Here is a 15102-nt window from a genome sequence, read left to right as displayed (position 1 = left end):
ACGTGCCCTTGACTGGAATCGAACCTGGGACCCTTTAGTCCATGGGCTGATGCTCTATCCACTGAGCCAAAATGGCCAGGGCCAGACACAGTTTTTTAATGTGTTGTATCATGAGGTCTTATTTTGTTAGAAGAACATTATCACCAACCTGTTGTAGACATTGAAGAACTTGGGAACAATTGTAAGATGTGAGGCTAGGCACTGATTACAGGAGAGGCCTATGGGACTTGCTCCTAAAGGGTATGTATGATGTCGACCCTTAAACCATTACAGAACAGAACGGCATTTCCTGTGTCACTCCAGGCAGCTGGAGCCCACTACCTTTTTCTCCAGAAAATAACCTGTAGGAACCCATAAGAATTTTCTTTATCCCCTTGATTTTGGGTAGAATATGGCTTCATATTTTCCATCTTTGGGTCATTGATGTAAATTGCCCCCAGTAATCCTAAAGGCCACTAAAGTCGGTCAGTGGGATTTTAAATGGGCCCTGAAGAAATTTGACTCTTTCATCTGTATTCTTTCTGTTTTCCTCTATCTGGTTTCTCTCCAGTGGCCTGTTGCCTTCAGCTTTCCTTTTTTTTTTTTCCAATATGAAGGCTGACTTTTGAGGGTTTTTTCTTTTTTTACCTTAGTTTTGGGAAGAGTAACAGTATTTTTAGTGTCAATATAAGTAATAATCATCATTTAAAAGGTAATAGTGATAATGCCCCATTATGTCTATGTGTCAGACATTGTTCTTGATGCTTTCGTTAGCATTATTCAATCTAATCTGTGTAACTTCCTTTTATGGAGTAGGAACTAATGTTCAGAAGTTTAAGCACATGGCCCAGCAGAGCAGGGTTCAAACCTGATCTATCTTTCTCTAAGCCATAGTTCTTTCCTCTGTAATCTAAACTTTCTCCTGTAGACATGTAGAAAAGGTCATTGAATGAGTCATATACGGATAAGGGAAATGTTGCATTGTTCCTGCGTTAGAGATGTTGAAAATAGATGGTGCTGTGTTCTGATCTTTTTATTATGTCTTTGGACATAGCACTTTAGAAAATCTGGAATACTTTTTACTAAATATTAAAAAATAAACAACAATGAGACACTGCTACACACCTGTTAGGATGTCCAAAATCTGGAACACTGACCACAGGAAATGCTGGCAAGGATGTGGAGCCTCAGGGACTCTCCTTCATGGCTGATGGGAATGCAGAATGGTTCAGCCACTTTGGAAGCTAGTTTGGCAGTCTCTTATGAAACTAAACATACTTTTGCCATACAATCGAGTAGTCGCTCTCCTTAATATTTCCTCAAAGAGCTGAAACTTCATGTCTATATAAAAACCTGCAAATGAATGTTTATAGCAGCTTTATTCATAAATGCCCAAACTTGTAAGCAACCAAGATGTCTCCCTGTAGGTGAGTGGATAAACATCCAGACAATGGAATATTATTTAGCACTAAGAATAAGAAAGAGCTATGAAATCATGGGAAGACATGGAAGAACCTTAAATGCACATTACTAAGCAGAAGACACCAATCGGAAAAGGCTACATACTGTATGACTCCAAATATATGACATTTTGTAAAAATCAAAACTACGGAGAGTGTGAAAAGATCCGTGGCTGCGGGAGGATCATGTGGTGGAGGCGTGAATAGGTAGAACATGGAGGATTTTTAGGGCACTGAGGCACCCTGTAGGATACCATACTGGTGAATACATGTCATTATACGTTTGTCCAAACATAGAGAATGTGCAACACCAAGAGTGAGACCTCGTGTAAACTTTGGACTTTGGGTGATTATGACGCCAATGGAGATTCATCAGTTGTAACAAATGTATCCCTGGGGAGGGGAGGATTGTTGATAGTGGGAGAGACTATGCATGTGTGGGGGTAGAGGCTATGTGGGAAATCTGTACCATGCATTCAGTTTTGCTGTGAAGTCTACTAGTAAAGCTGCTCTAAAAAATAAAAATTAATTAATAATCATAAGTTAAAAAAATAAGTGAACTTATGACGATAGCCTATTCTGAAATATAGGCTTACTTAGACTTTTATACCCAAAGGCATGCTTAGCTAGCATTTCAATGCAAAATGAAGGTGTTTCCTTCAGTGAACTAAGACATCGAAGAAATAAGACTTTCACAAATTAAGTTGCATTTATTCCTAATGAATTTGGCTGCCAGTGCAATCCAAACAGACTTTGTGTTCAAGAGAGCATGTCAAAACATTGTAGCTTTAGCATGTGATTTGTTTTTCCTCTTGGTAATTTTCATTTACATCCTTGAGTGCCTGGTTGGGTGCAGGAGGAAATATAGTTAATTAAACTTTTCATGGGTTTAACATGGAACACACCCTTCCTTCTCTCGTGGCTGGCATGTCGCCCTGAATGGCTTTTAAATTGCCTTGAGGAATACATAGTTATAGGCAGTGCTTAGGATGGAAGAGGGATTTAATGTGAAGAATATGTACGTATAGTACATGGAGTTCAAACGTCCTTGCCTTTTAGCTCTGCTTTCTGCTTATATCCTTCAGCTGCTGATAGATTTGTCTGTCTTTAACATAACTCTGACCCTGACACCCTTCTGCCCAGATCTGTGCGAGGACTCGCCATTGCCTCCCGAATCGAGCCCCGACTCTGACATTCAGGGTTGTCCATGATTTAGCTCTGACTTAACATTTCCAGACTCAGTGGCCACGCCTCCCTTTACACCTGGTGCTTCAGCCACAGGCACACCTGCAGGTGGTCTGCACTTTCCTCGCCCAATGGCAGCTTCTCCCTGCGGCACCTGCCCCACGCCAACCGTCTGGGTTACTGAGCAGGCTTTCAAAGTGAATAGTTCCTAACCGTGCCCGCTTCGTTACAAGTGTACCCGGGGGAGAGGATAGTCAGGTGACTCTACAAATAGAAGTTGCCAGTTTTTATCGACTGGATACACCGGGAAAGTCCAAAAGCACACGTGGAGGTGGGGTGTTTTGAAGGACTGAGACCCTGTCGATGCTGCTGGGATGTGCACAGGCCATCACTCCTCAAATGCGGCCCGTCCTTATGGGTGCTCGTGGGGGAATCTTAGAGGCAGAGTTGCTTTTTTTTGTACATTCAATCTGTGGAATATGAGCATGGCAGGACGTTGAACCCATTTGTGAAAACCAGTGGTATGTAGTGTGTGTGTGTGACAGAGGTCAGGGGTCTGGTGTGTAAATAAAAGCAATAGTTCTTATCCAGTTTAATTCAACAGCTTTTCCACTAGCATGGAAACACCCTATTTTTCATTACGGCACACAAAAGTCCTGCTTTATTTATGTATCAGGTGCTTCTCGGAATGGTGAGCTCCACACCAGCACCTCACGGGGTTTCCGAGCTCCGCAGTAGAGACCTTGTAGCCAGGCCGTACAAACGAGGAGACCAGCAGAGAGAGGCCGGGGAGCTTTCTTGAGGCCCTACCGCTAATTACTTGGCAGAGCCTCTCCTCCAACCCGGGCTGTTAAACACCCCAAGCTCATTTACTTAAATAAAATACCCATTTGCATCTCAGGGGTAAAACAGGAATCGACTGATGTTTTTAATGCAAAGATTCCCCACTTCTCCCCAGTCTCTGCAAGTGTAATGGCTTGTTTGGGCAGACAGACCCAGTGTTGGAGGCGCTCCACGGGCCCCGGGATATACATGCTGCACAGAGCCCCCGGTCCAGGGCTTTGTTCCCGTGCTCGGTGCCACAGCCATCAACACAGCCTAAAACCTGGCTCGTGCGCTTTTCACATGTCTTTTGTGTGTAGGGGCCGTGACGTGTGCACACAGCACAGTTCTTTCTCACGGAGCTCTAGAGAATGGCTGTTTTCAGGTTACTGATGTGTCTGATCATTGCCATGATTATCGTACCTTCATATTGTAGAAGCTAGAATTCACAAATGTAAGTTAGTTTTTTCAATCTTTGCACTGTGTTAAACTTGAATATTATTATAAAAATGAAGTGGTTTTCTGTTTTTGTTTTAATGCTTTTGAATTTTGGTTTCCTCTTACGAGCTGGGTTCGGGTCCCTGACACTAATGGCCTGGCTCCTTGCCCTCACATTTGAGTGGAACCATAAGATGACTCTCCTGAGCCAGTTTGCACATTCTGGGAAAACCTTGGGGAGAGACTGAGAACGGAGGTCATCTTTCCACTTTTACGGAAGCATCAGGGCAATCTAGGGTTTTGCGTTTCTCTTGGGCTCATTTATCTACCAGTCTTTTCTGAACATCTCAGAGCAATTACTGTGCACTGGGATTTTCCTTAATATGATTTTATTTGTTTCTTTTACTAGAGGAAATGCATGCCGAAATCTGTTATGCCGAGTGTCTCCTACAGAAAGCAGCACTCACCTTTGTGCAGGTAACGAACCTTTGCTTTAGAGTCCATGTTGCTGGGGTAGGGTAGCCTGCCAAAACTCCATAGAAAAACATGGCTCCTTCCATGTCAGCGCTTCAGTTCTTTTGACTTAGAGCTGCAATGAAAGATACTTGTTATTCTGATAAACCAGGGAGCTTTATTCCTATTCACATGTAGAGTCTGTTTCAAACTGCAGTCTACTAGAAACGACTGCCTTTTAAAGGAACCGTCTTGCAAGTACCACACCTAACTCCAGGATGCTCCTCTGTATGAAAACCGAGCTTCTCTCTCCCTCTGTGCTTGCTCGTATTGGTAGAGGGCTGCACACAGCAGTGGCCCAGGCATAAAAGGCTTCCCTGATCCTTGGCCATTCCCTTCTTGCATCAGCTGCTTCAGCAGAGCTCAGTTATGCATGCACCGAGAGCCACGCCTTTCATGCATACTTCAGATTTTATTTTTCTCCCTCTCCCTATTCTCATTCCCCTGTCTTGCTTTTAGTTCTTCCTCTGAATAAGCATTTTTAAAAAGTCACTAACAAAACCATGACTCATTTCCCTAGGAGGCATTTTAATTTCACCTCGAGGAACCGTTGCCACCAGTACCTTCCAATGCTTCTAAAAAGCATGGGTGGCGGTGATGGGCACCGTGGGGCAGCCGTGGGGTGGAGATTGTAAGAGGTAGAAATTCAGCTGTAATATGAAAAGAACCTTCCTCAATCTCAGCGTTTCACACCGTATTGAGAATTGCTTTTCTCTTTTGCTGGAGGGTGACTGCTTAGGTTGGATCCTGGTTTGGCAAAATTGAATCCATTGGGCCCATGACCCTGTTTCTTAAAATCTACCGTATTATGAAGGCTGATTAAAAACAAGTCTTCCCGCGTTAGTAAATAAACATGATGTTAGTCACGGAGGCCTTCGCTTTTTTCTGATGTGTTTCCCTAATGGGGATTTGACAACCACATCTGTGATTTGAAGGCTTATGTTATGCTTGGATACTTGTAATCAAACGTCCGGGAGATATCCATGGTTTTCCTCTTCCGCATGGTCATGCCTCTTTTACCTTTGGAAGATTTAGCAGCTCCATCTCTTCCTCTTCCTTCTGACTATAATTGTCTAGTGGAGGTGCACCTCAGCTCTTCCCTGGGCTGGACAGCAACCCCGTGACTCTAATTTCTCTGACCTCCCGCTCGTTCTCATTGTGCAATTGAGCTCCCTCTCAAAGATGAGCACCTCACCTTGTCATTCCTCTGCTTCAGCCTTGAGTAGCTCTCACGGACTACAGCAGTGGTTCTGTGTTAGAATACCAGAAATGGAGGAGGCTTTTCCAAACTAAACCAGTGTCTCCCCTAGTTCCCCGCTCTCCTCTTCCCGAGGGCCTCAGGTGGCAGGTATGTTGCATATTCGAGTGGCCTGGGTAGAGGTGGCTTTCTTACTCCTTCGTCATTCCCTTGGCTGTAGATTTCTGCAGCAGTGCTGAGGATGGCCAAGCACCCTGTGACCTGTAATGCTTTCTCACCTTCCCACTGAATTTTCCTTTGCTTGCAAACTTTACATCTGCTTTGCCTTTCTTCACCAGGCTACTTCCTAATCAGTGTGTGTGTGTGTGTGTGTGTGTGTGTGTGTGTGTGTGTGTGTACACATGTGCTTTAAGCACCAATACCTCCCGTCCTCCAGCCCTCCCACCTTTGTGCTGTTATGGCATCCCGCTGTGCATGTCTCCATCCGTATGCATTCCTCCAGCCCTTAGCACAGTGGTTCTCAACCTTCCTAATGCCACGACCCTTTAATACAGTTCCTCATGTTGTGGTGACCCCCAATTTCATTGTTACAAATTGAACATAATTGAAGCATAGTGATTAATCACAAAAACAATATATAATTATATATGTGCTTTAAGATGGTCTTAGGCGATCCCTGTGAAAGGGTCGTTCGACTCCCAAAGAGGTCACGACCCACAGGTTGAGAATCGCTGCTCAACACATTGCATTGCTTTCGTCTAATTTTGCATCCGGGTGCCCTAGGGTAAAACAGGCATTCAGCCAATGTTTGGTGAATCATGAAATAAAATATTCTTATTTGAGGCAGATTTTAATCTAATTTAAGCACATTTTTTATGGCCATTATTGCAATTTGTGTAATCATAAAATACCTTAAAATACAATGATAAAAATTGTGTAGTGAATTTTGTATTTATTAATATTATAATAATTTAAATGTTAAATATTTAAGTAATTAATGAAATTAGTAAACTAAAGTCAACTTTTCTTTTGCTTCAGATGATGTTCAAGTGCACAGGAGATAAATACCAGAGCATCTTTCTGATATTAATAGCTTAGAAAAGTGTTCTTAGAAATGGGAAACATGGGACCATCTCCATTGCATCATCTATTATACAGGGTGGGGCAAAAGTAGGTTTACAGTTGTGAGTACACAAAACAAAGTTTATTATTGTATTATTATTTATTGTATTATTTCCCATACAGACAACTGTAAACCTCCTTTTGCGACCCTGTAGTAACTTCCTTCAAGCAGTTAATTTGATAGGCTTTTTAAAGAGACTTTTGGGACCTTAGAATGCTGAGTCTCAAAATGCCATTCATTTAGGCCAACTGCCCCAATTTGATGGTTGATGACCATTGGGCAAAGAGAAGTTCATTTCCCCCAAAAAACAAAACTTCATATTATTGACAAGAAATTTAGAATCCAGAACAGTTATTTTTAGTTTGGAAATATATATGAATGACACTCACAATGATAAATGGTCTTTGTCTATTAAAATACCCTGTGCAAAAAGAACCGAATCCCATTGACTGGAGTATGACGGACAGGGACAGCAAAGGCCTTAGATCATATTCCTAGAGCCAACCATTTTGGATTCTATTGAACCAAGAAGAAGGTTCATTAAAGTAAGTTTGTATTCACCAATATGGCCCCTTATTGTGAGAGTTATTTCTTTAATTACTTTCTTAAAGTAATTTGAGGATTTAAAAAATGTTTCCTTCCTGTTGTCCTCTAACTTGGAAGAAAAATGACAAAACGGTATTTCAAATATAAAACAATAAGAATGTTTTAATTTTAAAAATGATGTTCTCAAAAGATGGCATCTTGTTCAGATCACACAGCTACATAGCTGTGGGGAAGGTTTAAGACTCTCTTGCTAGATGATCTAATTATTTAATTGAATTGTTTTCAGGATGAAAATATGATCAATTTCATCAAAGGTGGACTCAAAATTAGGACGAGTTACCATATATATAAGTAAGTTAAAATTTAAGATGGGGCTTTTTAAATCTTACCACTGGAAGTTTGTATTTTTGACCACGATCATGTGGTTTTTCCTGTACTATGTACCATTTTGTACTTCAAAATTTATGACTAGGGTTTTTTTTTAATTTGATGTTGGCAAAAATGCACTTGATTTCTGGCTTACTGATTGATTGCTATAGGACAACAGAATATAAATTTCAATGTAATTTTAAGGGAAAACAGCTGAATATGAGCTGATAATTTATGTTTAGGTGATCTTAGTATCTCTCTTCTACAAACAATTCATAAATTTAAAATGACAGGTATATCTTTGGCCCAGCCTCTAGAGCAGCATTGTCCAATAGAATTTCTGCAGTGTTTCAAATGTTCAATTAAGGTGGACCATGGTGTTGTTCATAGTTTCTGCATCGTTTTTGATTTTTATCTAGTGGTTTTATCATTTACTCACAATGTTAAAACTCCCTAACTTTGATTCTGGAGTCATTTATTTCTCCCTTTAGTTACATCAGTGTTTGCTTTGTATATTTAGAAACTCTGTTGTTAGGCTTGTATAGTTTTAATTGGTTTGTTTTCCCAATACATTAACCTTTTTATAAGTATGAATTGTCCCTACTTAACTCCTTATAATATTCCTTGTCTTGAAATCTTTTTTTCTTTCTGATATTAATACAGCTATTCATGCTATTTTATAATTAGTGTCTGTATGGCAAATATTCTTTTACTTTAAACCTTTTAAAAATATTTAAATTGCATTTCTTGTAGCTGTGCATCATTGTGTCCTTCGTTTTTATCAGTATGACAATATGTTTGCACTTGTGACTACCATTTTGTTTTTTCACTTTGCCTCATTGGTTTTTTCCCTTCTTTTGCTTTAATAAATTAAAAAAGTAAATAATCCTTCTATTTTCTCAGCTGTAGCCATCTTTAATTTTTTAATAGTTTCTCTAGTGATTGCAATATACTTCTTGTCACAGTCAACTTAGAGTTAATATTGTACCATTACACATAAAATATAAGAACTTTGCAAAAGTATAGTTTCATATCCCACCTGTTGTCTTTTATACTATTCTGATGATAGAACACATATGCATATTATAAACCTCACAATGCAGTGCCAGTCTTTTGTTGAAATAGTCTTATATTAGAGTCTTCTTTAAGTATCCATATAGCTACCATTTTTGGTGTTCTTCATTTTTCCCTGTATATTTTCAGACTGAAGCATTTAGTATTTTAAGAGATACTTTTACCCAAAATGATTTCATAAAATTGTATTCCATTCAAAAACCCTGGAGGGGGATGAATTGTGAGATCCTGATAAACTGTTTTTAGCTTTTCTCTCAAAATATTTTTAGAAGATGTAAATAAATGTTAAAATTGATTGCTTCTAGTCATCAAAACTTAAAAAACTGAAGAAATTAAAATAGTCTTATAATAGCACAGACATATACAAGTGGAATGAAACATGGGGTTTTGAAACAGATGCGTCATGTGTGTGTACGTACGTGTAGACACACTTGTGTGTATTAAAATATACTAAATTCCTATACATACATAAATCTCTTTCAGAACAGTGGAGGAAGACAGCGACTTTAACAAATGATTTTGGGAAAATTGGTCTTCATTTTGAAAAAATGACTGCAAAAATAAATTTCATATAGATTTAATATTAGAATATTTTAAAAAGAATACTAATAAAACATAGGAAAGTGTTTTTTTATAATCCTAAAGTACGAAGACCTTTAAACTTTTGTGTGTTTTTAAAGTTTTTTCACTTTGAAATAATTTCAGAATTTTATAAGAATTTTCAGATATTCTTTACTCAGTTTCACAAAAGTTAACATCTTATAGAACCACAGTACAGTTATTAAAATCAAGAAACTAACATTGATTTCTGAACTAATGTATTATGAACTAATCTATTGACTTTACTCAATTTTCTCTAATTGTCACATCAGTGTACTGGGTGGTTATGAATTTGTGGGGGATGAGACATAATTCAGTTCATAGCTCCTTATATTTCCTATAATCTGCAAGTTTGAGCTACAGGATTATTAGATTCAGGTTAAATAAATTTGACTTCAGCACATCATAATATAGGTGCATGCATTATAATTACATCATAACACATAATATCTGGTTATTTCTTAATACCCTTAAAATATGTTTACCAATTTGGTAAGCATTTCCTGGTTATTATAAATTTTATATCTTTGTCATTGAGTTTAATTTGCATTTCTCTTTTGAAGATGTGAAGAGAAAGGGAGAAATGCTTAGAAAAGATATTAAAGTGAGAAATCAGTAAGATTTGCTTGGAGGAACAGGAAAAAATGAGGCTAAATGGAGCTATTGTGATGGAATTTGCTTTCTTCTTTCAGTGTTTCCTAGTCACAAGCTCTAATTCATTTGGTCTATTGGAGACTATGGTGATCACACTGAAATTCAAGGGTTTTTTTTTGTCAATAGCATCTCAGTTAGTTGATGGAAGCTGGGGTGGCTGAGGAATGGACCGCACCCAGGAAGTCCCCTCTACCACATTGTGGGAGGCTGGGAGACGGAGGTTCTGCAGTCCTACGTCTCCTGGGTCATACTTGCTGGTGTTTGAACCTCTCTTGCTTTAAGCCCAGAGGATTAGGCCTGGTAAACAGTGTAGAAAGGAGTGTGCCATTTTTCCTTACTGATCATTATGCAATAGCTTTAAAAGTAAAACTCAACACAGCAGCATCCACTTAGATATTCTCTAGAATTTTGGCCAATGACAATTATTTTATGGTGTGTAAGTGTGAAATTTGACTTAATCATTTTCAGAGTCATAATAAATTTATGCTCTAACTTTTGTCTTCAATCCAGAGAATGTCTTTCTATCCTGCATATACTTCAGAAGAACAAAGTGGAGCAACAGTTCTTCCATGAGTTTGAAGGGGGTGTCAAACTTGGAATAGGGGCCTTTAATTTGGTAAGTAAATAATTATATACCCACCAGAATCATTTGTAAAAGATCGTAGGTTTTCAGTGCCTTCTGTACTGTATTTGAACCTCACCCTGACCCTCTGCCTGGGTCTGGTTGGTAAGTGGTAGAGTGGGATCAGTTTTCTTCTGTTGAGACCCAGTGAGGGCTTTGGTCAGTATGTGTTATAAAGTCCTGCACATGTTCAGAATAATTTTGGGTTGTACAGTAAGGGAAGCATATAGCACTCTGAATGGAGAAATAACATTTTTCGGTAAGAAGGCCTAGGAATCCAGTACCATTTCCACATCAGAAATATTGTTGCTATAGCAATGATGGCTCTGAAATGAAAAATAGGTGATGGAGTGACATTCCCCAAGTTATGGTTAAAATTTATAATAACCAGGAATTGCTTACCAACTTGGGGAATGATTTTGATGTTCCGGGTGAGGTGAAACGTTGGGAGTAGATACCTGTCAAATTGTGATATATTAGAGATTTTGAATTTTATTAAGGTTTGACTGGAATTGTTGTGAAAATAAACTGGTAAAGGGAATCCTATGCACGAGTGTATATGTTACCACGGCCACTTTGTTCATGATCGCTGACAGAGGTGGCTGAGCAAGGAGACTGACCACTGTCCACAGAATGGGTCACCCCATCCACTTTATTAAAATCCTCCTCTGCTGAGGTCAGCCTTTAGTGAACATGCACATGCGACACAACTGTCTTCGTGGCTTTTGCCCATTCAGAGAGGCCCATCCACACACCTCTTCCACAGACCTTGTTGTCATCAATGTTCCCATCATGTTCTTCCCAAACCCCTGACCATCCAAACAAACCACGGGCTCCAGCCCATGAATCGCATAAAGTCACACATGCGGCCATTTCTCCTTCTGAGCAAAGTGAACAGCCAGGTGCAGTGCTGGACGTTCTGCACTGGGAGGATTTCCCTTCACCACGGCTCGCAGGAATGTCCCAGGGAGGGGCTGTAGTGTGCAGCGGTCCACTGGTGGTGCCTGCAGGTCATGCAGAATACAACACACATGAGCTTTCTGAAGAGGATGCTAGAAGAAACCTTGCTTGGAACGGTGGGCCCTGAGGAATTGCCGCCTCCTCATTGCATCACTGCACATGACAGGAGCACGTTGTCTTTAGAGCATGCTGAAAAGGCCAGGTTTTCCTTTTTTTAAACATTTTTTTTTAGATTATTGTCTTAGCTAAATGAAATTAATTCACAAGTAATGATTGCAACCTGTGTAGTAAGTGATGATTGAGACACGACTGGTGATTTCAACTTGGTTCTAATTTTTCATATTCCTGAATTACTAAAACTTGAAGTTGTTTGGAGTTTAACGTTTACCTACGGTGAGATACACTAACATGTGAGTACACTTGTATTATTTTTCTCTTACAGATGCTGTCCCTCTTACCAGCACGGATTATCAGACTACTAGAATTCATAGGATTTTCTGGAAATAGGGTACAAATTTAATTTTATCTCCGTTTTGACAGTGAAGATAAAATGTTATTTACTGAATCGTAGAGCAATGCAACATGTCCTCATGACCAACATGACAATTGTTGGCAATTTGTTTGCAGGATGATAAAGAGCCATTGGCCCTTGATCATGTCTTTTAGGAATTAGAGATGCTTTTTCTACCGAATGTTAAATTTTTTTACCTTTGTTACCTAAATTCTGAATTAAAACTTTTATTTCACCAATGCAGGGTGGAGCAAAAGTAGGTTTATAGTTGTTCGGATGGAAAATAATGCAGTAATTAATAATAGAAGAATAAAGTCTGTGTTTTGTGTACTCAACAAAATCTTACTTTTGCCCCACCCTGTGTTGTGCTTGCTGGGCCTTCAGTACACTCTCGTGGTTCACGTTTGCTTCCTTAACGTTTTTACAACCCCAGAGTCTTTTGTAAAACCAGGAAATTGGCTAGATTTCCAAGTCTAACATTTTATGATTCACATGATCAAGCATAGCTGCAGTATTTTGGGTTTCCTTGTCTTTTTTACAAGCTTTGCTATAAAACTAAGCAAGGACATTTGTTTTTCATGAGTTTGTTTTTGTACCGTATAACATTTATTAATCAGAGCATTCAATATGCTATTATCAGAGTTGCCTTATTGCAAAAGCCATCCCTGTTAATTAGGAGAGCAGGTTTTAAGAAATGTATGAGAATATATACAAGAAGCTGTAATTTTTAAAATTCTCCCCCAAGGATGTTTTTTAATGATTTTTTTTTTTAAGAGAGAAAGGAAGGGAAGGAGAGAAAAAGAGAGAGAGAGAGCCATCAATTGGTTGTCTCCCATACATGCCCCTACTGGGGATCAAATCTGCAACCTAGATATATGTCCTGACCTGGAATCAAACCGATAATCTTTTGGGCTATGGGACAATGCTGTACCCAACTGAGCCACCCAGCCAGGGCAAAAACCTTTAATTTTTCCCCTTATTTATCCTACTGGGCCGGAAGCCAGTCCATCCTTGCTGCTTGACACAGTCGCTGCAGGGAAGAAACATCTGCACAGCATATGTTGCAAGGGACCTGGCGTATATGGCATACTGTTCTTAATATGTTTGCTCCCCTTCTTAGTGCTATGTGTTTTAACCAGGGTCCCCTCTCTGAGAAAGGTTGTTTCCCCAGGTGGGAATTTTTCCATGGAGTTAGGGATTAACAGGACTAAGGAAGGGAATAAATCAGTAAAACCCCTTAACTAAGTGCCAGGCGGGTAGTTAATCACCTTAACTACGAACAATCACGCTTAAGCTACATAATCTTTACTTAGGATAATCTTCAGTTACTTCCTTGTAGAGTAGTGACCTTGGAATGGAGATAACAAACGCCCTAACCCAGGGGTGGGCAAACTTTTTGACTCGAGGGCCACAATGGGTTCTTAAACTGGACCGGAGGGCCGGAACAAAAGCATGGATGGAGTGTTTGTGTGAACTAATATAAATTCAGAATAAACATCATTACATAAAAGGGTACAGTCTTTTTTTTTTTTTTAGTTTTATTCATTTCAAATGGGCCGGATTCGGACCGCGGGCCGTAGTTTGCCCATGGCTGCCCTAACCTTTGGAATAGAATGGATAGGGTTAAAATCAAATGGTATAAATACAGATGTAACAGGAGAATAGAGAAAAAACCTGGCTAGAGAACCTGGCTTTGCTGATCATCTGAATGCTGCCTCCGTGTCATTCCTTCTTCGCCGACCCCGTCCCCACCTTGGGAACCCTTGGACCTGCTGGGGCTGGACCCCAACACTACTGTATCTGTTCTTCATAAGGCATTATGTACTTATGGTGATCTCTTCATGATATGTTCTATCTATTCAGACTGTATTTAATCATTCCCCTTCCCCTTGACCATTCATCTTTCACGTGGCACTCACTATATTCTAATAAAATCATGTGCTTGTCTACTGTCTTCTCTATTTGATGGAAAGGTCTTTGGAGACATAGAACCATATTTTTTTATACCCACCATAGTGCCTTCCACTTAGATCCTCAGTATGTTTTAACAAATTAATATTTATATCAGAGAAATAACAGTATTTCTCTGAAATGAGTTCTGCTTTTCTCTCTCCCTAGAATCCACATGATATAAAAGAATTATGTGAGAGTGTCTTATGCTAATTTAAAATGTAAAGTTTGTTTCTAGCTAGGAATTATGACTATTCTAAGCTCTTGAAAAATGAGCCCACCTTTGTGGTGGGTGGGGATACAGGAGCTAGCATTTTAAAGTTTCTAAATATGATTTTCCAGGCATGCTCTTCTCATTCTAAAATGCGTTTAATTGCCACAGGAACTGGGCCTCCTGCAGCTACAGGAAGGTGCATCCGGAAGAAGCATGAGGTCTCCACTCTGCTGCTTGACTATTCTGTCTTTCCATACTTACATCTCCCTAATACTTGGTAAGTGCTGGGCTACATTTTATGTCATTGTCAGTTGGTTATCTTTCATCTAAGTAACAATTTTGAAAAATAAGTAAGCAGTAATAGTCTAAGTATGTTTATTTATTTATTTATGAATAAAGGTGGAAAATAGTAGCATTTGTCAGGGATGGTGGAGGGTTTCTTTCATTGAATTTTTAAAATCTGTTCATAGCTAAAAAAATTCTATAATACTTGTTGAAGGGGATCTATGTTAGCATCCTAGATTTCCTTTTAAATTAAAAAGTGGGCTAAAATAAGTTAATATTGCCATTAAAACTGGAAATTCCAATTAGGGAATCTAAGACAACCTCCTCCGTTCTTAAGAATTAGTCCGTCCTAGAGCTTTCTTAAATGAAAGTCACAGATGAGGCTTGTCTTATAATATTTTCCAAAGAAATGAACAGCTTTCATCTTTTCCATGAATAGGCCTTTGCTGCGTGTTAATGAACTGTGGAAAATTGATTACCAGGGTCTGCCATGTTTCCTGGAGACTGAGGCTTTTCCTGTTACATTTGCAGGGACAGGAGAGGTGAACCTTGTGGAAGCAGAGAATCTCCTGGCACCTTTCCTGAAGCAGTTTCCAAAT

General features: G+C 39.3%; 1 protein-coding gene across 5 annotated transcripts in view; it reads left to right on the top strand.

Annotated features, from left to right (window-relative positions):
- The window catches only part of TTC39B (tetratricopeptide repeat domain 39B), a 118905-nt gene that overhangs the window by 75302 nt on the left and 28501 nt on the right, over positions 1–15102 (top strand). For all 5 annotated transcript variants that reach the window (XM_036331194.1, XM_036331191.1, XM_036331190.1 and 2 more), the window contains 6 exons: positions 4294–4361; positions 7551–7615; positions 10472–10577; positions 11986–12051; positions 14387–14495; positions 15035–15102. In XM_036331194.1, the coding sequence (XP_036187087.1) occupies positions 4294–4361; positions 7551–7615; positions 10472–10577; positions 11986–12051; positions 14387–14495; positions 15035–15102 (482 nt within the window). The remainder of the gene's footprint in view (positions 1–4293; positions 4362–7550; positions 7616–10471; positions 10578–11985; positions 12052–14386; positions 14496–15034) is intronic.

This window comes from Myotis myotis, unplaced genomic scaffold, assembly GCF_014108235.1.
Source record: "Myotis myotis isolate mMyoMyo1 unplaced genomic scaffold, mMyoMyo1.p scaffold_m19_p_12, whole genome shotgun sequence".
NCBI classification, from domain to species: domain Eukaryota; kingdom Metazoa; phylum Chordata; class Mammalia; order Chiroptera; family Vespertilionidae; genus Myotis; species Myotis myotis.
This window is presented reverse-complemented; position numbering and strand designations above follow the sequence as displayed.